At 44.4% G+C, this 19,759-nt stretch overlaps 2 protein-coding genes across 2 annotated transcripts; one reads left to right on the plus strand and one right to left on the minus strand.

Moving 5' to 3' along the window:
- The first annotated feature begins 5,525 nt into the window (after nt 1-5,525).
- On the plus strand, nt 5,526-11,315 carry dla (deltaA). Its single transcript, XM_052490436.1, has 11 exons — nt 5,526-6,042; nt 6,156-6,458; nt 6,725-6,785; nt 6,902-7,159; nt 7,966-8,026; nt 8,164-8,294; nt 8,540-8,709; nt 8,876-9,092; nt 9,242-10,058; nt 10,156-10,279; nt 10,402-11,315. Exons 1-11 carry the CDS (start codon nt 5,989-5,991, stop codon nt 10,405-10,407), a joined length of 2,202 nt encoding a protein of 733 aa, XP_052346396.1. The 5' UTR covers nt 5,526-5,988; the 3' UTR covers nt 10,408-11,315.
- A 1,638-nt stretch (nt 11,316-12,953) lies between these two features.
- Nucleotides 12,954-19,735, minus strand: LOC118364878 (zinc finger and BTB domain-containing protein 45-like). The gene is made up of 5 exons (XM_052490437.1): nt 18,585-19,735; nt 17,530-17,661; nt 17,134-17,283; nt 16,762-17,026; nt 12,954-16,598 (listed from the first exon to the last, which is right to left on the minus strand). The coding sequence occupies exons 1-5, from the start codon at nt 19,653-19,655 to the stop codon at nt 16,192-16,194; spliced, it is 2,025 nt and encodes a 674-aa protein (XP_052346397.1). The 5' UTR covers nt 19,656-19,735; the 3' UTR covers nt 12,954-16,191.
- Between the last annotated feature and the right edge of the window lie 24 nt (nt 19,736-19,759).

The raw sequence follows: 19,759 nt of genomic DNA on the forward strand, positions 1-19,759 counted from the left end.
GGGAGGGGGCTGGGGATTTGGGGGTTGGGGGGGGTCACACGCTTTTGCTTTGTGGCTCGGTCAACAGGCGTGTGCCACGGTGTTGTCTCGACTCCCGCGCCTGCTGTCCCCCCAGCTCCGGGGACAGGGGAGAGGGCCATGAGAACCAGCCCTGGGTCTTTAATGAGGGGCGTGCTGGTTTTTTATTATCAAAGATGGACAAGGCATCATTAGAATCACCATTAGAACTCCATACAATGGGGGGACAAACTCCCTGAGCTATGGATGGGAATATCATACACAGATGCCTAAATGCTTATACGAGCATGATTGGAGATCTGCTGTACTTTATATTACGTTCACGTTTAGGCTATATAACGTCTAATCTTGTAGTGAGTGAATTTAGGGGTTGTGATACGCTTTAGTACTTTTGTTTTCATTGTTTCTTCACCAGCTGTTAGTCCTAAATCAGAGGATGCTTTTTGGGATACACATCACCCTTCCAAAAAACAGTTTCGACTGAAAGGAAATGTTCTGTGCTTTTCTCAAGGGTTGTAATTGTTACTTTACAAACAAACTGAAATGTTTTCCTTCGTCATTTCACTCCAATGAGTTCAGTACAGCTTCCAGAAACCACTTTAAAGCATTGTTTAATTGATTATCTCATGATGTAATAACATCCCAATCATGACTCATCTGTCTTTAGACACTCCATTGTATTCACCACAGTGAGTGAATCGATATCACTTGAGGTTATTATGTCATACACCATAACCCACATGGTAGTTTGTCATCATTAACGTTTAGCCAAAAAACATGTTGTGGCCCTGCAGCCCTTCTATGAGTCCCTCCAAGTCCTTTATTTAATGGGCTCTGCTGGCCTGGCCAGTGTGACCAGAGAGAGAAGCATTGTCATAGTGGAGACTGTGACGCTACAGAGGTGGCAGCTGGCATCCCAGCTTGCAGGCCCATCTCCTCACAAAGGAGGGCCTTTCCCCTGGGGGCAGTGATTTAGGACAGGGGTCTCCGGACAGACCCTGGAGGGAACCCCTTATGAAGAGGACACTGCTTCTAAACCGGCCCCCCTCCCTCACCACACACCCTTCTATAGCCCCCCTGCTGGTTTCCACACCACGTAGCCTAGCTTTCCCTCACCTCCCTCCACCTTCCACCCAAGCTCCACTCCTCCCTCTTGGGACAGAGGCTAATGGTCGTGGTGCAGCAAGGATGGGGCTGGAGCATTCCTGAGGTGTAGCGCTCCCGCTAGCTAGCTAGCTAGCCACACACAATGGGGACGACAAGACAACAGGTGTGTGTGGATCCTCTGTCCAGCAGCAGCTGAGGGATAGGGACAGGGCTATTATCCCTATTATCTAGGGCTGCCAGTGGGATTTCAGGCTACTTTTCCCGCTCATCCTCATAGAACAAAACCCTCCTCTGTCTTTAACCTGCTCCCGCCCTGTTCCTTGTTGTTCCCATCAGCCTCCTCTTCTGAACCACAACTAACACCTGCCTGCTGCTGCCCCTGGCTTGGCCACTCCAGAATTACCCAAACGGCCACTTAGGAGATCAGCGTGATGAACTAGGCTGAATACAGCTCCATTGCTTCTCTCTATATGCTTTTCTATTCATGTCTCTAAAACATGGGAAAATCAAACGCCTTGGTGTTACTACTTCAACTTCCAACAACAACAAGAAACTCTCTATAGCCAATTTAATACATGATACATGCTACATGCTACAAACCCCCCATCTCTCAAATGAACAGTCTTAGAACAGATTGTTTGGCCTGGCCACATGATATTGCTTGTGACAATGCCTCTAACAGAGCGTGTGTCCTGGGGGGATCGGGGGTATTTGGTTACCACACCCTTGGTCTATCCCATTGTGATTGGTCCGGATCCCCGAGAGGTTGAAAGGGACATGTGTGCATATGTGGGCCGACAACGCAGGTGCCTACATCTGTTCATGGCTGGGCAGATGTCGTGGAGAGAGATAGAGAGCGACGGGAGAAATAGAGAGAGAGGTGTCACTTTCCCATTCACAAGGTCTCTCTATTCATAGACTGTGGCAGACAATTTCATCCAGATTGCACTGGTTCAGAATTGAGAAAGAGTTAAAAAATCTCGGAGGCACTACAAATAAATGATCGGTTTAAGGAAACTATGGCCATACTTCCCACATAGTTTTTCATAAGCAATAAAGATCATGCCTGGGGTAATTCATATTAGAACTAAACTAGAACGATACAATGATTGATCAGCCCATATTTCCATGTCATGTGGTTGGAGTTATCAACACTAAAGAGTTGGAGGGATCAAAAATGACTTTCTACTTCATGTACTTCACTTCACTATATCTGTATTGATTATGCACTGATTCTATCACATATCACCATGAGTATTTGTTGTGTGTGGATATGTGTCATACAAATGATCAGATGTTGAATTATCGATTTATGCATAGGGGCAGCATATGTTGTGATGCGCCAACGCATGGGCGTTACCCGGGGGAACGTGGCAGATGTGTTTTGATAAACATTGGCACGCGACAGGCCACTGCTCCTTGAAAAACGTCGACGCCTTCTCCTCCCCCTCTCTCTCCTCCCCCTCTCTCCCTCTCCCTCTTTCTCTCTCTGTCCCACGCACTCTCACACATCCCACTCGCGCCACACACACGCGCGGGAGCGCCTTCAGGGGCCAACGCGTAATTATTGCGGTACTCTTCGCCAAATTTAAGCCCAGCACGTTCTCAGCCACAACATATGCAAATGTGACAGCAGCACGACTAGGGGGCACCCATGGCTTGGCCTGTGCCCCCCTTCAAGCAGCTGGCCATAGTAATCTGATCTGGACACAAAGGCCGCGCTGCTCCTGCAGGTAAACAGGCGGGTCAGAAAGGATGGAAATTGAGAGAACCGCGACCAGGGAAGACGAGTTGCTGTTATTAGGCCTATCTCAGCCCTGATAAGACAAATATAAAGTTGACCTTCAGTCGCCAATCGTTGTGCTGAAAAATGACCATGCAAAGTTTTATTTTCAGGAGACAGAAGCTATAGCCTGGATGAGGGTTTGGAAAATAAAATGCCGATTTTGGTCGAACCGATAAGTAGTGAATCGTGTCAACAGTCTGAATGCTCAGAAATAATCAATAATAAGTCGATTGATCACTTGGTAACAGTCACCAAACCCCCCATTCCAGCTAATCATCTTCTCCACACCACTTCATATGATCGATATCGTGTGATGCGCGTCGTGTTTACGTTCCCACGAGCTACCATGCGGTGTCTACTTTTCGGGGACGAAAACTTCTGGCTTCCCCTCGCCATATGGCCCAGCATAGCCATACCGTTACAGGTTCTTTAACATGCTTCCAGTTCAATGTAGACAGAGCCAGCCAGTGGACACTGGCGTATAGACCCGTGCGCTTGAGGGAAGCTTGGGAGGAGGGAGGGGGAGGAGGAAAAAACGACGTTTGGGTAGTGGCAGATGGCTTGTAAGGGTCTGGCCGCGTCTGAAGGCGTGTCTCCCTTCACGGAGAATCCCCAAGGGCTACCCGTGCATTCAGAATCAATGAAAATGGAAGCGCAGAGAATGGATGAATAGTCAGACCTCGAGTCACCCTTTTTGTTAGCAGCAGCTACTGGTGGGCAGGAGTTAAACTACAACAGCCCCCTACAGTAGCACTTTAGTTAAACAGTCACCCCCGTAGCCATCATTTTTTGGAAAGGAATTAAGGTAGGAAAGTAGAGAAGGTGGCATTTTGCCAAACTCAAGTCTGAGTGGGTTGGCAGCACACGAATAAAAATGCGGAGGGAAGTGAAGGGAAGTTCTTATGGGTGCCTATAGGGGTGGGTTTTGTGCAATGGAGAAAGCAGTTTCTCATGTATAACTACTGCGCAGTTTATTTGCCCAAAGTGTTCCATAATGAAAAATGTTGGCCAATGGTTAGATGCATCATGCTGTTTTTGGGTCATGGCCACCAAAACGGAACGAACTCTACTATAAAAGTTATTCAGAGACTTCAATGAAAAAAACTACGCCCTTTCTACTGTGAAATAAATGTGAATGATTTGCGTAATCGCAGCACAGCTCATCACAAACAAAACCGATGTATTCGTTCTGTCTATGGGCTGTTTGTGTTGTCAATAGGGATAGAAAACAGGTACAACAACAACTCTGGCTGTTCGATAAAAGGGAATTTAAACAAGCCCGAACCTCGACTTGCATATCTTAGCAGTGACGTAATGTATCTGTGCATGGTAACTATGGACCTCAGGCCATGCCTATTATCCAAAAGAAAATCGCACTTATAATGAACGACCTAATTAAGAGAGACCCCTATACCCAACCCCCCATTCTGCCTCCCTTTACATAAAAGTAGGCCTACTTGAATAACAGTCTGCCCTAAGATTCGTTCAATAAAAAAAAAACACAGAAAGAGAGCATTCATTACGTATGCGAGCAAAGAGGGAAAAGCCAAATATATATTTGACCTCCTGTTTGAGTTTTGTTCAGGAAGGGGCTCGTTCTTCTAAATGTTGGGTACATTGTAATTGTGTGAGGATAGCGGCGCGCGCCCAAGGAAGCTCCGCTCACTATATATTAAGGGGAGAGCAGGTGCTGCGGAATTACCATACAGCTGAGCGCACAGAGAGGGAGAGGGAGAGCAAACTTATTCCTTCAGCACACAATAACAAAGTGCCCTCAGGACGGCCACGCGGATGTCTCTCTACTTCTCTCTTCTCTCTCTCTCTCTCTCTCTCTCTCTCTCTCTCTCTCTCTCTCTCTCTCTCTCTCTCTCACACACACACACACCTTTTCTTCTCTCCACAGAATGAAAAAAGGAAAAGTGAATGAAAAACTCTGTGCCCATACAAATGTTTTTTTTTCTTCTAGTTTACCTCACCACACACCCTTGCCAGAGAATGTTTTCATTACTCAATCCTTAATTCAAAGCATTCGATTTTCCCAGAACTAGAAATGCCAAAATGTTTGTAGAGGGTGGAGTTATGCTGCACAATCAACTGAGTCAGGGTTTGACAAATACACTACGCATAGCACGCCACACATTTTGGCTTTTTCAGACCTCTCCCTGAAAATGTTAACATAAATGTTGTTTTCTTTCCTAACATAAAAATATACAATTTAACTACCCCATCTATATTCATAAATAAGCTTAAATACCAAGTGTAGGCAGACTTGTACAATACATTACTGTGAAATACTGATATATAGTTATAACTGAAATCTGCTTTAAACTGGAATAAATAATTTGGCCATCCTGTTTTGTTATTATGTGCTACATTTTTCAATCTCTAATGTTGTGGAAAGTGAGTCATTCTAGGACAGGTTGCTGAGACAGTCTCGTGCAGTTTGCTGGAATACTTTGACATTCCTCCATTTTCCATTTTCTGACCCAATACTAGCTTGTGATTTGAGACGATGGGGCTTGGAGAGGTATCCATTGTGATCCCCTGAGCCAGATTGGGGGTGCTCGTTTGCATCTTATTACCCTAGCATGCGCCGGCCCATATAAAACTGGCGGCAGGCGGCCTTCACTCAAGACAGACGCACAATTCATGTTGAGGAAAGAAGGAAGAAGGTGGCGGGGAAGTATGTTGGATCAGTGACAAATCTTTCCTTGGGATAGACCACGTCACACAAAAGCAATTTCTCACATTTGTTGCCCTCTTCGTTTCAACAGGGAACGAACTGTGTCAATTATAATTATAATATTTTTTTTTTGAGTGGGATTATCGCATTGTAACGGAATTTTGAGGACAGTTCAGGGCAGTTCCAATATCTATTTTGGATTATCTTTTTGTTTCTTGGACATGAATGAAATCGGCGTGGCTGACACCAGAAACTGAAGAGAAGACCTCGTAAGAGAAGAAACGTGCTCAATGATTAATTCACAGAACATGATTTGAAAGGAGGCATATTGAGCTTAAATTGAGCTGAGTCGCTCCAAGACTTTTTCCTATTTATTTATTTGTATTTATTTAATATGGGGCGCGCTATTCTTCTGACTGTTGCGGTTATGTTCGTCTTGATATGCAAGGTAAGACAACTACATAACACAATTACCGTACTAATCAATTGATAACAATTTCAAGATTTTACATCACATAGCCTATGTTAATGATTGTGTAATAAATACAATTATTTCAACAGGGTTTTTGCTCAGGAGTTTTCGAACTGAAGTTGCAGGAGTTTTTGAACAAGAAAGGGGTTCAGGGCAACATGAACTGCTGCAAGGGAGGCTTGACGTCAGTTTATCAGCAACAGTGTGAATGTAAAACGTTTTTCAGAATCTGTCTGAAACATTATCAGCCAAACGCATCACCAGAGCCACCTTGTAACTACGGCGGCGCTATAACGCCTGTTCTTGGGTCAAACTCTTTCCAAATTCCGGAAACCATGTCTGACAGTTCATTCACCAATCCCATCAGAATTAACTTCGGTTTCACATGGCCGGTGAGTACTCTGCCTTGGGTTAATTAATGAACAAGTAATTCATATAAACCTCTCGTCAAGAGGTCTTTAAAAATCCGTGCGTACAAATTGGTTAATTTATATAGAGTGGTCTATTAATGACTACACGAATATGTTTGTTTATGTTTGTATTATCGTTTCGAAATGTTATTTTACCTTCTAGAATAGAGAACATGTTAGATGGGCCTATCTCTTTCCCCATCTCCGTTGGCCACCTGTCTTATGATGCTATTTGTTTATGTCCTCAGGGGACGTTCTCGCTGATCATTGAAGCTCTGCACACCGACTCCAAAGACGATCTTTCGATAGGTAGGATCAAAATACACTGCCGTACACTTGTTTGGCTTTACGTGGTGTGATCTAATCAAGGATAACTTACATTTACACACATTTAGCTAAAGTTCCGTTCTTATTTCCATCTGCAGAAAACCCAGACCGTGTTATCAGCACAATGACCACTCAGAGACATCTGACGGTGGGAGATGACTGGTCTCAGGACTTGCATACTGGAGGAAGAACCGAGTTGAAGTACTCCTACCGCTTTGTTTGTGATGAGCACTACTATGGCGATGGCTGCTCGGTCTTCTGCCGCCCACGAGACGATGCCTTCGGCCACTTCACCTGTGGAGAGCGCGGAGAAATTGTCTGTGACGCTGGGTGGAAAGGCCATTACTGCACAGAACGTAAGTGAAACTTGGTGTTCAGGTGTTTTGGGGGAAATATTTGACCAAAGATGATATAACATTGTTATTCATGTTTTACGTATAGACACTTTTTGGGTCATGTCAAATAACATTATTATGGTAGATGAATATACGTTACTTTTTATGTTAGGTGGCGTGGCTATAAACATCTAAAAATTGAGTCAACTTGAACGAAAACACCACGCTCCCACAAACACGACCACTTTATTTATTCAAATCGAGCGGAGGAAAGTTTTCGGAATAATCTCACGCGTGCCACAAATTTACATGCTACGTCCGATTCGTTACTCTTGGAGTTGGTTGGCCGTTGATTGGCTGAGGCGGGTGATGTATTGTTTGAAGTGGGCAGCTGCGGGGAGAGAGTAGACAATGGAGCAGCTGTCACGCACTGGCAACATACTCACCAGCTGTCCACTCTTATCTGCCCCAATCCGAGACATTAAGGGGAGTTGTGTGCACAGAATGAATAAAAGAGTTTTGACCCACAGCGATGAAAAAAGGGGCCTGTACTGAAAGAGAGAGAGCGAGAGAGAGCCTTTGCTGTGTGCACCCTCCCATTGTCTCTATGCACTATGTTAAGCGGAATATTCTTTCACCATGATAAGGAGTGTTTTTTTATTATTATGAAACAGCTAATGGGTTTAGTTGCCCCCGTTTTTAATGAATTTGTTCAGATTTAAGCAATACATTTTTTTTTGCTCAAAGCCAAACTAAACAAAGAGCATATGTGTAAGAAGTGTTTTTATTTTGCCATAGTTCTTACCTTGTGTTTATATCCTTTGTAGCTCTCTGCCTTCCAGGATGTGACGACGAACACGGCTTCTGTGAAAAGCCTGGGGAGTGCAAGTAAGTTAGAGAAAAGACAACTATGATTTCCACCTATTCAAACACTTCCTCAAGTTAATATTTTCAGAAAAAATCTGTGACATAAAGAGAAACTTGAGTGGGTTTCTAACCAATGTGTTGTAATTATTGTGTGACAGGTGCAGAGTGGGTTTCAAAGGGCGGTACTGTGATGAGTGCATCCGTTACCCAGGCTGCCTCCATGGGACCTGCCAGCAGCCGTGGCAGTGCAACTGTCAGGAGGGGTGGGGAGGCCTCTTCTGTAACCAAGGTGAGTCCCACTGGAGAGAGAGAGAAAGAGAGGGGGGGGAGAGAGAGAGAGTGGGTTGGGGATTTAGAGAGATGACACAAACAGAGACAAAGAGATAGTGTTGTGAGAGAAATTGTGAAAAAAGTGTAAGAAAAAAGTGTGAGAGTGGCAGAAAGACATTAGCTGGGCTGCTACTGTTGTTGATCTGCCATATGTTCCATTGGGACTAATGGACTAATCCACATGTGCTGCTTGTCCTCCTCCAGATCTGAACTACTGCACTCACCACAAGCCCTGTATGAATGGAGCCACTTGTAGCAACACTGGCCAGGGGAGCTACACCTGTTCCTGCAGACCGGGCTTCACTGGGGATGCTTGTGAGATTGAGGTCAACGAATGCACCCTGAACCCCTGTCGAAATGGAGGAAGCTGCACTGTAAGTACTGTACAATTACATCATTGTGTTTCGAATGTACACTCAATTACAACTAGGATCAGGAAGATGTTGGCAATCATGAATAGCACTGTTGATGTGATGGTGATCTAATTGCATTTTGGTGGAATGTATTTGTTAACCTTATGTTTCAATCTTTTTCTCAAAGGATATGGAGAACACGCATGCCTGTGCTTGCCCTCCTGGTTTCTACGGTAACACCTGCGAGCTGAGCGCCATGACTTGCGCCGATGGTCCCTGCTTCAGCGGAGGCCGCTGTGCCGACAATCCTGATGGCGGATACTTCTGCCAGTGCCCCACTGGCTACGCTGGCTTCAACTGCGAGAAGAAGATTGACCACTGCACCTCCAGCCCATGCTCCAATGGTAAGGGCTAATTGAACAACTTACACAGATGTTGTTTCAGATCTCAATTTATCGACTTTTTAAATTTAAGCAGTTACCTTTCAGACTATAGCCTGCCCCCACACTATTGACCACCCACTAATTCTCAATCGCTCTGCCTCTCACACTAGGTGCGCGCTGTGTGGATCTCGTCAACTCCTACCTGTGCCAGTGTCCTGATGGCTTCACAGGCATGAACTGCGACCACACCGGCAATGAGTGCTCCATCTATCCCTGCCAAAATGGTGGTACATGCCAGGAGGGTCTTGACGGCTACACCTGCATCTGTCCCCCGGGCTACACAGGCCGCAACTGCAGTTCTCCCATAAGCCGCTGCGAGCACAACCCCTGCCACAACAGCGCCACCTGCCACGAGAGGAATAACCGCTACGTGTGCGCCTGCGTGCCTGGTTACGGTGGCCGCAACTGCCAGTTCCTGCTCCCGGACCATGCAGCTATTCGAGGCTCGGAGATCCCCTGGATGGCAGTTGGGTCTGGAACAGCTCTGGTGCTGCTTCTGCTAGCAGGGTGTGCAGTGCTGGTGGGCTGCGTCCGCAACAAGATGCAGCACGGTAGCCAGGGCGGCACCACCGTCGGCGAAGGCGAGACAATAAACAACCTGACCAATAATTGTCACCGGATTGATAAGGACCTGTCGGTAAGCGTCGTAGGGCTCGGGCCACAGCCAGGCGTCAAGAACATCAACAAGAAAATGGATTTCGGAAGCGATGCCGACATGGACGGACCATCACCGTCATGTCGGAGCAGCTACAAGAGCCGCCACCTGCCGGCGGACTATAACCTTGTGCATGAGGTGAAGTACGAGCAGGCGGCCAAAGAGTCGATGCTGAGCCTGGAGGCCTCGGCTTGCGAAGAGAAATGCCAAATTCTGGACTCGGGTTTTGAGTATGAGGAGTGCAGAAATAAACGCAGCAAACATTTAAAAAGGTAAAGCACACTCAATAAGATAATAGATGTAATCATATAACATGACAAAATTTGAACGTCAGATGACTAATGTGGATCTTTGTCTATCTTCCATCAGTGACGCATCAGAAACTTCAAGAAATGAAATGAAACTTCCAGAAATGTCTGCATGTGCAGACACCAAGTACAAATCCGTGTTTGTCATGTCAGAGGAGAAGGATGAATGTATAATTGCAACTGAGGTGAGTTTGGGATACTTTTCTTCACTTTTCCTCATTTATAATTGTTTGATAAAGTCACTGCATTTCCCTGAGAGCTTTGTAAACAACAACTAATGTCCATTTTGTTTCTCTCGTCTCCATAGGTGTAATGCAAGCCACCAATTTGCTCTATGGGAGAGTTTTAATACTCCTTTAAATGCTGCTCTAACCCTAGGGGGAGGTGTCCCGCCTTGAGACTGCTGCTGATACTGAGACGTTTAACTGATATTCAGAGTGAGCTGGTTCTCTACTGGAAAATAAGTGCAGGTAGTGGAGGCCTGTGGGATAGGAATCGGTGGGGCAAATCTTTTTTTACCTTTCAAAGCGACCTCAAGCGAAGATTTTTATAACGAAATTGAAAAATGGACAAACCGTCACGATAGAGGTGATGTACGATGTCTTCGGTTTCGGTTGTAACAGAAATGTAGGTTTGAAGTTTTTGCAACATTTGCACCCAGCCCTTTTCTTTAGCCCCACAAGCCGTTGCTGAGCGCATGAACTGCATCAAACGGTGGATGTTTGGCCATACTGGCCTGTCCTTCACAAGGCTGTTAACATGGATTCTGATCCAATCTCTAGACCTGTGAGGACTGTACTACGTATACTATATCACTGTGTAAAACTGAAGTGTGTTGTTTCAAAGCGCTCCGAACCATTTATAACATTGTATTGATTGTTTTTGGAGATGAAAACTTTGTCTTAAAATCTTTTTTTGCTTCGATATGGATGTAAAAAATAAAAAAAAATAAAAAAATTGTATGATTAAAAAAATACGTACGATTTAATTTAATTTAATAATTTTGTATTATTTGTATTTTTTAATTATATTGTATATTTGCTATGTTTGTTATGATTATTTAAGTACATTTTTTAATGCTGATATTTGCAAAGGCACTTCAGGTCAAGGAATTTGTTTTTAAAGAAATGTTATTTAAAGTAAGAGGGATTGTACAACATTTTATTATTGTTACTGCCTCTGCTACTGTTTTTTAAGGAATAAATATAATTGAAAGTACAACTTTTTTTGTGTGTGACTGTGGTTTGTGAGCCCATGCCTAGCCGTTCTTTGGGTTCTGTGAGGAAAGTTAATCAGTAACATCTGTTGTCTTCCCCTGGCTACCCCATGGTGGGCTATTCTATGCCGATGCTGTTGGTCACTGCCAGGAGTTGAAAGTGTTTCCGTGGAGACCAACGGGGGCTATTCAAGAAAAAACAATGTCCCCACGCTAGATGTACTACTCCGATTTCCACACCGATAGAAAAATGTGATAAATGCAAACTACTGCTTTAAAACATCCTTATATGAAGCAAGAAACAATTAACACTATTGATGAATGTTCAGTCCAGAAAACTGACAAACACCCAGTCAATGTAACTTATCCAAATGTTTTTTTAAATGTTGAATATGCTTTGTAATACATCTACAATCATATTTGATGATATCTGTAGTCAAATTCTTCAAAAATAAGATTTTCGAATTTCCCCATGGAATTACCCATTCACGATTCTTTAACATTTTTCTATTTTCTACACATTTGATTCCTTAGTTGCCTAGCGAATGAAATCATATTTGTTTTTAGCCCCAAAAAGTTGGGACAATAAAGTAACTGTAAATTGTCACCCCTAAGGTTGGCCTCTAAAGGCGGGTATACTACTATAGCCTTGTGGCATCATGGGAACAGACTTCAGCAGTAGACAATGATGGAATTGACAATGGGGCCACACAAAAGGCCACCCTTGGGAGAGCCTGTATGTCCCTCGGCATGCTGGGAAAAAAAAGAGAATAACAGGAACAGATGTTGTTGAGTAACAGATGCCCTCTGGCCAGAGTTCCGGCACTACCAGCCAGACCTTCAAAGGCTCAACTGGAAAGAAACAGATTATCTATAGCGTTTAAGAAAAGCAAGCTTTTTATATTGTCTTTCATATAAATTGGTTAGGATCGAAGGGATGTAGACTTAACAGAATACGGTGAAATTGGTCAACAGTAAAATGTATTACTTGTTTTTAGAATGGGAAAAAACCAAACCTAAAACAAAGAAGAGATTCAAAACTATTTTGCTAAGAATAAATATGCTTGTTTTACCCCCTATACCTTTTGGTCAAATAATCAACTGTAGGACAACAAGTTGGCTTGTAGCCATAAGACTTTATTTGGAGAAAGAAATGTTTGAAATGTTTAAAATCATGTTTTAAAATTCAATAAAGTCATTGAAGTACGTACATGTAATTTTTTCATAAAAAGTTATATCATGCCTTTTAGCTTTTCCATACATAAAACGTGGTATACATAGCATGATTGGTGCTTTATAAAAACTACTTATTTTCTTATGACATATTTGACTTGCAGTTATACTCAAATTTGCAAAAAAACAACAACATTTATCACCCCCTTCACTCAAAGAAAGCTAAATAAAAAAGGCAAAACACAGTACATCATTACAATGGGATGCATTCTTCTGACATGGCTTTAAGCACACATAATACAGTACTGTACACAGGTCCACCTCAGACAAAATGTACAAGAAACATTTGCTGAGGATACAAAAATCTCTGGAACAGCCTAATCACCTGTTTGTTCACAAGGGTCAGCCTGAACTATATGCAGTACAGATTTAACTGATCTATAAATCATGTCAACTTCATGTCACCCCCCTAAAAAGATTTAGATGCACTATTGTAAAGTGGCTGTTCCACTGGATGTCATAAGGTGAATGCACCAATTTGTAAGTCGCTCTGGATAAGAGCGTCTGCTAAATGACTTAAATGTAAATGTAAACTTCCTATTAACAGGGTTTTAACAGATTCCCATTATAGAGATAAGTGAACAGTGCGTAGCTCAATGAGATCATCATGATCAAGCAGAATGTTTCTTCATTGCGAGGGGACATTTTATGTAAAAAGTTTAAAGTGAGGACCAGAAGGAATCTTAATGGGGTTTAGCTGGTCTCACTGGCTCAGTTGGCTTTTATGTCTAGTGGGGTCTATATACTGCATATCTAAAATCATCTTTAAGGTGGGAAGTTAAAAAAAAAAAAAAAAACATTCTATGTTCTCCATGATATACATTAGTAATATTAGGGCAAATATATTTTTCTAAAAGCAAATATCTAGGGTAGGACAACATATAAAGCAGAATTGTGCATGTATTGTGCATAGTAATTATTGTCAAATTGTAATAAATATTACCGTGGTACTCAAATCCACTCTGGGTGATTGTATTTCCTCATTATTTATTTAGTTACAATAAAAACATTTTAAAGTATTAAATTAAGCCGTTGGAGAAAAAAGTTATAGTTCTCAGCAACAAACCTTCCCATTCATTGGCAAGTGCCCCAAAAGCACATATACAGTTGAAGTTGGAAGTTTACATACACTTAGGTTGGAGTCATTAAAACTTGTTTTTCAACCACTCCACAAATTTTGGTGAATAAACTATAGTTTTGGCAAATCGGTTAGGACATCTACTTTGTGCATGACACAAGTAATTTTTCCAACAGTTGTTTATAGACGGATTATTTCATTTATAATTCACTGTATCACATTTCCAGTGGGTCAGAAGTTTGCATACACTAAGTTGACTATGCCTTTAAACAACTTGGAACATTCCAGAAAATGATGTCATGGCTTTAGAAGATTCTGATAGGCAAATTGAAATAATTTGAGTCAATTGGAGGTGTACCTGTGGAAGTATTTTAAGGCCTACCTTCAAACTCTGTGCCTCTTTGCTTGACATCATGGGAAAATCAAAAGAAATCAGCCAAGAACTCAGAAAAAAATTGTAGTACTCCATAAGTCTGGTTCATCCTTGGGAGCAATTTCGAAATGCCTGAAGGTACCACGTTCATCTGTACAAACAATAGTACGCAAGTATAAACACCATGGGACCATGCAGCCGTCATACCGCTCAAGAAGGAGACGTATTCTGTCTCCTGGAGATGAACGGAATTTGGTGCAAAAAGTGCAAATCAATCCCAGAACAACAGCAAAGGACCTTGTGAAGATGCTGGAGGAAACAGGTACAAAAGTATCTATATCCACAGAAAAACGAGTTCTATATCGACATAACCTGAAAGGCCGCTCAGCAAGGAAGAAGCCACTGCTCCAAAACCGCCACAAAAAAGACAGACTACGGTTTGCAACTGCACATGGGGACAAAGATCGTACTTTTGTCCTCTGGTCTGACGAAACAAAAATAGAACTGTTTGGCCATAATGACCATTATTATGTTTGGAGGAAAAAGGGGGAGGCTTGCAAGCTGAAGAAAACTATCCCAACCGTGAAGCACGGGGGTGGCAGCATCATGTTGTGAGGGGTGCTTTGCTGCAGGAGGGACTGGTGCACTTCACAAAATAGATGGCATCATGAGAGAGGAAAATTATGTGAATATATTGAAGCAATATCTCAAGACATCAGTCAGGAAGTTAAAGCTTGGTCACAAATGGGTCTTCCAAATGGACAATGACCCCAAGCATACTTCCAAAGTTGGGGCAAAATGGCCTAAGGACCACAAAGTCAAGGTATTGGAGTGGCCATCACAAAGCCCTGACCTCAATCCTATAGAACATTTGTGGGCAGAACTGAAAAAGCGTGTGCGAGCAAGGAGGCCTACAAACCTGACTCGGTTACACCAGCTCTGTCAAGAGGAATGGGCCAAATTTCACCCAACTTATTGTGGGAAGCTTGTGGAAGGCTACCTGAGACGTTTGACCCAAGTTGACCCAAATCATTTAAAGGCAATGATACCAAATACTAATTGAGTGTATGTAAACTTCTGACCCACTGGGAATGTGATGAAAGAAATAAAAGCTGAAATAAATAATTCTCTCTACTATTATTCTGACATTTCACATTCTTAAAATAAAGTGGTGATCTTAACTGACCTAAGACAGAAGTTTTACAAGGATTAAATGTCAGGAATTGTGAAAAACTAAGTTTAAATGTATTTGGCTAAGGTGTATGTAAACTTCCGACTTCAACTATTAATAACCCCACATACACACGGATTAAAAAGCCGGATAAAAGTACAGATTTTCTCATTTATCCCAAAAAGTGTCACTTAAAGTTGAAAGATCCTTTTAATATTTTAAAAATGAATTACCTTATTTTTTTCATCATTAATAAATCACAAACGAGCGACAAATAAACTCGACAATGTAAAGGAATATTATGTAAAGAAAAATTGTACGGTTCTAAAAGGAAGGGATTTCAGTTAGCTTTAGTTCCCTGTTTTGCTGTTTGATGTAGCTATTAAACATGTGTAGCATAATGCCTGTCTTTGGACCGCCGAGGTATTCTTTGAGGTGTGTAAAACATGCTGAAACGTTTGTCACATTTCAAAATAAAAGTTTTGTCCTTAATTTATTTCCTGTCTCTTCTTGTTTCGAGGTATATGATCCTGGGCCGTTCAGTGCCTCCTGCATGTAATAGTCTTCCTATGTCGTCTTGATGTATGATGGTAACTCTCATAGATTCATTAGCTCTTTTCTTCATCGGTTCATCACCCTGCACTTTTTTTCTAGCCTATTTTGCTTTCTCTCTCCCTCCCCCTTTTCTGTCTCTCGCTTTCTTAGTCCTCCTACATTTCCTCCCTTCAATCTCCTGCAATTAGTCTCCAACAGCTTTCTCTCTCTCCCTTGTCCTCTCCTTTTCTTCCCCAATCCCAAACCAGTTATCTCCCCCCTTTTCCATTATTGGCAACTCCCTCTTGCATATCTGCAAGGGCTTCATAGGTGTGAGTAATATGGCACAAACCCCATCCAGCCTCCAATAGGTCTAGATGGAGCATCCACCATGTTGCTCATACCTAGCAATCCTCTCAGATCAGAAAAGGGCTCCAGGATAGGGGTGACGGATCAGTTTGGAATTGGGCCCTCCTCTCCCTCTCTCTCCTTCTAGGAGGGCGGCCCGTGGCTGGGCATGTTGGCCATGGTGCCGCCCATCCCAGCTGAGCCGCACATGCCCGAGGGCCCTGCCAGGGCTGGAGGGCTGTGTTTAGGGGTCTGCTGGAGGCCCTGTCCTTGCCCTTGGCCCTGGGTGGCCCCATGATGGGTGTGTTGCAGGGCGTGGCGCTCCAGCAGGGTGCGGTGGGTGAATGCCCGGTGGCACACGGTGCACTGGAAGGTGCGCTCGGCCCGGTGGGTGCGCATGTGCACGTTGAGTGAGCTCTTCTGTGTGAAGCGCTTGCCGCACACAGAGCACTGGAAGGCGCGCACGCCCGTGTGCACCACCATGTGCTTGAGGAGGTAGTCGCGCAGGGAGAAGGAGCGCCAGCAGATGCTGCACTGATGAGGCTTTTGACCTGAGGCACACACAACAGAAAATAGGATATGTTAGTATGACATAGGTATCACAGTAGGACTATCTGTTATGTGGTGTTTTAACATGTGTATACAACAATCATGAACAGTAAATGTTTTAAAGGAAGTGATAGTAACTAGTATATATAGAAAGTGGTGGCCTACCGGAGTGTATGAACATGTGCTTGCTGTAGTTCTTCCTGGAACGTAACGATTTCCCACAGTGAGTGCAGTCGAAGGACGTCTCAGATCCCTGGGAGGAAGGTGAGGGGCCTGGTGTGCCACAGGTTGACAGAACAGGGGTCATTGGTGTCGGGGGCAGAGCCTGTTGGCTGTGCTCCGTTCCTGCCATGCTGTCAATAAGCATCGGTCCGCCCACAAAGAATGAGGCTGATGGCTGTGATTGGCTGACTGGGTACTGAAAAAGTAGCTGAAAGGGAAAAAGGAATTTAAATAATGGCCACCAACGACTTTCATGATTCAAGTTTACAAATTGTTGCAATGACTATTTTAAAAGTGTTTACATTTGTAACTGACCTGGTTGTTGATGGACTGTGAGGAGGTAGGGGGAGACAGTGGCTTGTTTCCTCTTCCTCTGGGGTTGAAGGACATGGCCTGAGCCGGCTCGTTCTGGGGCCAGAAAGCCTCAGGGGAGAAAACTCCAGCCTCATCATAGAATACACCCTCCTGTAAAGACAGAGAGACAAAATTAACTTATGAGTATTACCTCATTTAATTGACCCTAATACATAACCATGAAAAGTCTCTAAAACTGTGATAATGATAAAAGAATGACTATAGACACTTTTATCCAAAGCAATTTACAGATTCAGAACATCCAGCCCATATGGGTTTTGAACCCACAACCCTGGTGTTTTTTGCCAGCACCATGCTCCAACATCAAGTTACTGTCTAGAACAAGACAAGACTCACCTGGCCGAAGGTTGCCATGGATTCCTGTGTGCCCTGCCCTTCAACTCGTCTTCCCTCTTCCAAGCCGAAGACCCCTCCATCCGGCTCCTGCACTCCTTCATCCTTCACCACCACTTCCTCTCCTACAAGAACCTAAGAGAAGGTAAAGAAAAATATATAGTCAATTAGAGTATCGAGCCAAAAATTGGTGCTTCAAACTGTGGTGTATGGTCAGGAATGTGAAGACAGTAAAAAGATAATTATAAACCGGGTTGTTCGAGCCCTGAATGCTGATTGGCTGAAAGCTGTGGTATATCAGACCATATACCATGGGTATGACAAAAAAAATACTTGTTTACTGTTCTAATTATGTTGGAAACCAGTTCATAATAGCAATAAGGCACCTCGGGGGTTTGTAATATATGGCCAATATACCACGGCTAAGGGATGTATCCAGGCACTATGCGTTACATCGTGCATAAGAACAGCCCTTAGCTGTGGACTATTGGCCATATACCACACCCCCTTATTGCTTACATATCATTTTCTCAATGTATAAATGAAGAAAACAAGGTACTTTTTAGAAACTAAAAGGGTTTGAAGAACCCTTTTTGATTCCAGGTGGAACCCTTTTGGGTTACATGTTCCCCTTTGAACCAAAAAAGGGTTTTTACCTGGAACCAAAAATGTCTCTCCTATGTGGACAGCCGTAGAACCCTTTTGGAACCGTTTTTTTCTGAGAGTATACAGAATTGGCTTAGGTATAATGTAACAACAACTGAAAAGAGGTGCTAGCTGGCACTACATCAAAGACTTCACATGTTTAATGACCCATGGAAGGGGTGTTCACTGTTTAATCAGTCCATGGAACATTATCTAGGAGGACAGCCTAATATAAGACTTCTGGACAGCAACTTCCTTTCAATTATGTTTATTGCTGACAGGTTCAGATCTATAGCTTAATTCCAGCAATGACACAATGAGGGTAATTGCCATCTAGAAATCCTGCTTTATTCACTTTAGGATGTCTGGCTGCATATCTGCCTGCCTTGCAACTGTAACCATGGGGATCTTACCTGAAGCCTGAGTGGCTGCCTCTGCTTGCGGCTGTGTCCTCCTGCCCCTCTGTCCCTGTCCAAGTCTCTCCCTCTGTGATGTCCATCCATCTCCTCCGCCTCGCAGTATCTATCCATCCCCACAAGCTCCTCCGAGAGGTCAGCCGCATTGCTGCGGATACTGTCCCGGCCAATGCTGTCCACGCTGCTGACACCAGAGCTGCAGCCAACCGAGAGATTCCCTGAGCTTCCGCCATTCGCGCCGTTAGCGGTTGCCGCTAGCAGGTCTCTCAGCTTGTACCTCATATCCTGAGTGCAACTTGAGTTCTTCATGAGGACTCCGCCGGCCCCTGAGCTCAGCCCGTCAGCCCCACAGAGGGCCCCGGGGCTGCCCATGTCAGCTAGAGCCATCAGCCCCACTGGGTTCGCCTGCCCAAGGGCGCCTCCTGGGCCACTCTCACTGACATTAACGATCAAGTTAGATCCGCCCAGTCCTGTGACCATGTTGCTCGCTCCACAGTCCCCTAAGGCAAAGTTCGAGAAGCTCTGGTAACCCCCACCACCGCTGACTCCGCCACCACCACCAATACAACCACCACCACTGTCCCTACCTTTACCCCCTCCCCGCTCCTCCTGCTTGGGCAGGACCCCAACTGTCATCCCCCCTCCACCTCCACCCCCACTTGCTGCAGCTGCTGCCGCAGCAGCAACCTTCCTCTGGGAGATGATCTGGGTGCACTCGTCGATGACCGTCTTAATCTGCAGGATGCTGGCGGCGGTGAGGATGCAGAGAGCCTGTGACTGCACCACCACTAGCGAGCCGCTGTACATAAAATCCACCAGCTGCTTCACCGTCTCAGCGGGGACCAGAGGCGGCACCGAGATCTCAGAGTGGCCCAGCAGCAGCTTGTCCTGGAAGAAGGGGCTGCCAGCGGCCAGCACGCAGGCGTGGGCACGCAGCGAGGCATCGTGTATGCGCACCGTCACGTCGCAGAAGAGGCCTTCACGCCGCTGCGTCCGTAAAGCCTCCAGAACAGACTGGCTGGAGTTGTGCAGGTGGATGTAGTGCACCGTCTCTGTGCCCGCAGCCATGGCCTGAGGATGAGGGACAGGGTGGGTGGGGAGGTGATGCCGGGAGAGTGTTTGTCGGCTCTGAATCAGCTTGAAGGGGAGGGAAGTGGGTACGAAGCATGGGC

Source organism: Oncorhynchus keta, chromosome 32 (assembly GCF_023373465.1).
Source record: "Oncorhynchus keta strain PuntledgeMale-10-30-2019 chromosome 32, Oket_V2, whole genome shotgun sequence".
Lineage (NCBI taxonomy): Eukaryota > Metazoa > Chordata > Actinopteri > Salmoniformes > Salmonidae > Oncorhynchus > Oncorhynchus keta.

Excerpts from the sequence above, each read along its gene's own strand:
- dla (XM_052490436.1), top strand. The coding sequence starts at position 5,989 with ATGGGGCGCGCTATTCTTCTGACTGTTGCGGTTATGTTCGTCTTGATA. Across the intron at positions 6,043-6,155 it reads TGTTCGTCTTGATATGCAAG|GGTTTTTGCTCAGGAGTTTT; the intron begins GTAAGACAACTA and ends TTATTTCAACAG. Across the intron at positions 6,786-6,901 it reads CAAAGACGATCTTTCGATAG|AAAACCCAGACCGTGTTATC; the intron begins GTAGGATCAAAA and ends TTCCATCTGCAG.
- LOC118364878 (XM_052490437.1), bottom strand. The coding sequence starts at position 19,655 with ATGGCTGCGGGCACAGAGACGGTGCACTACATCCACCTGCACAACTCC. Across the intron at positions 17,662-18,584 it reads GGCAGCCACTCAGGCTTCAG|GTTCTTGTAGGAGAGGAAGT; the intron begins GTAAGATCCCCA and ends ACCTTCTCTTAG. Across the intron at positions 17,284-17,529 it reads CCATGGCAACCTTCGGCCAG|GAGGGTGTATTCTATGATGA; the intron begins GTGAGTCTTGTC and ends CTGTCTTTACAG.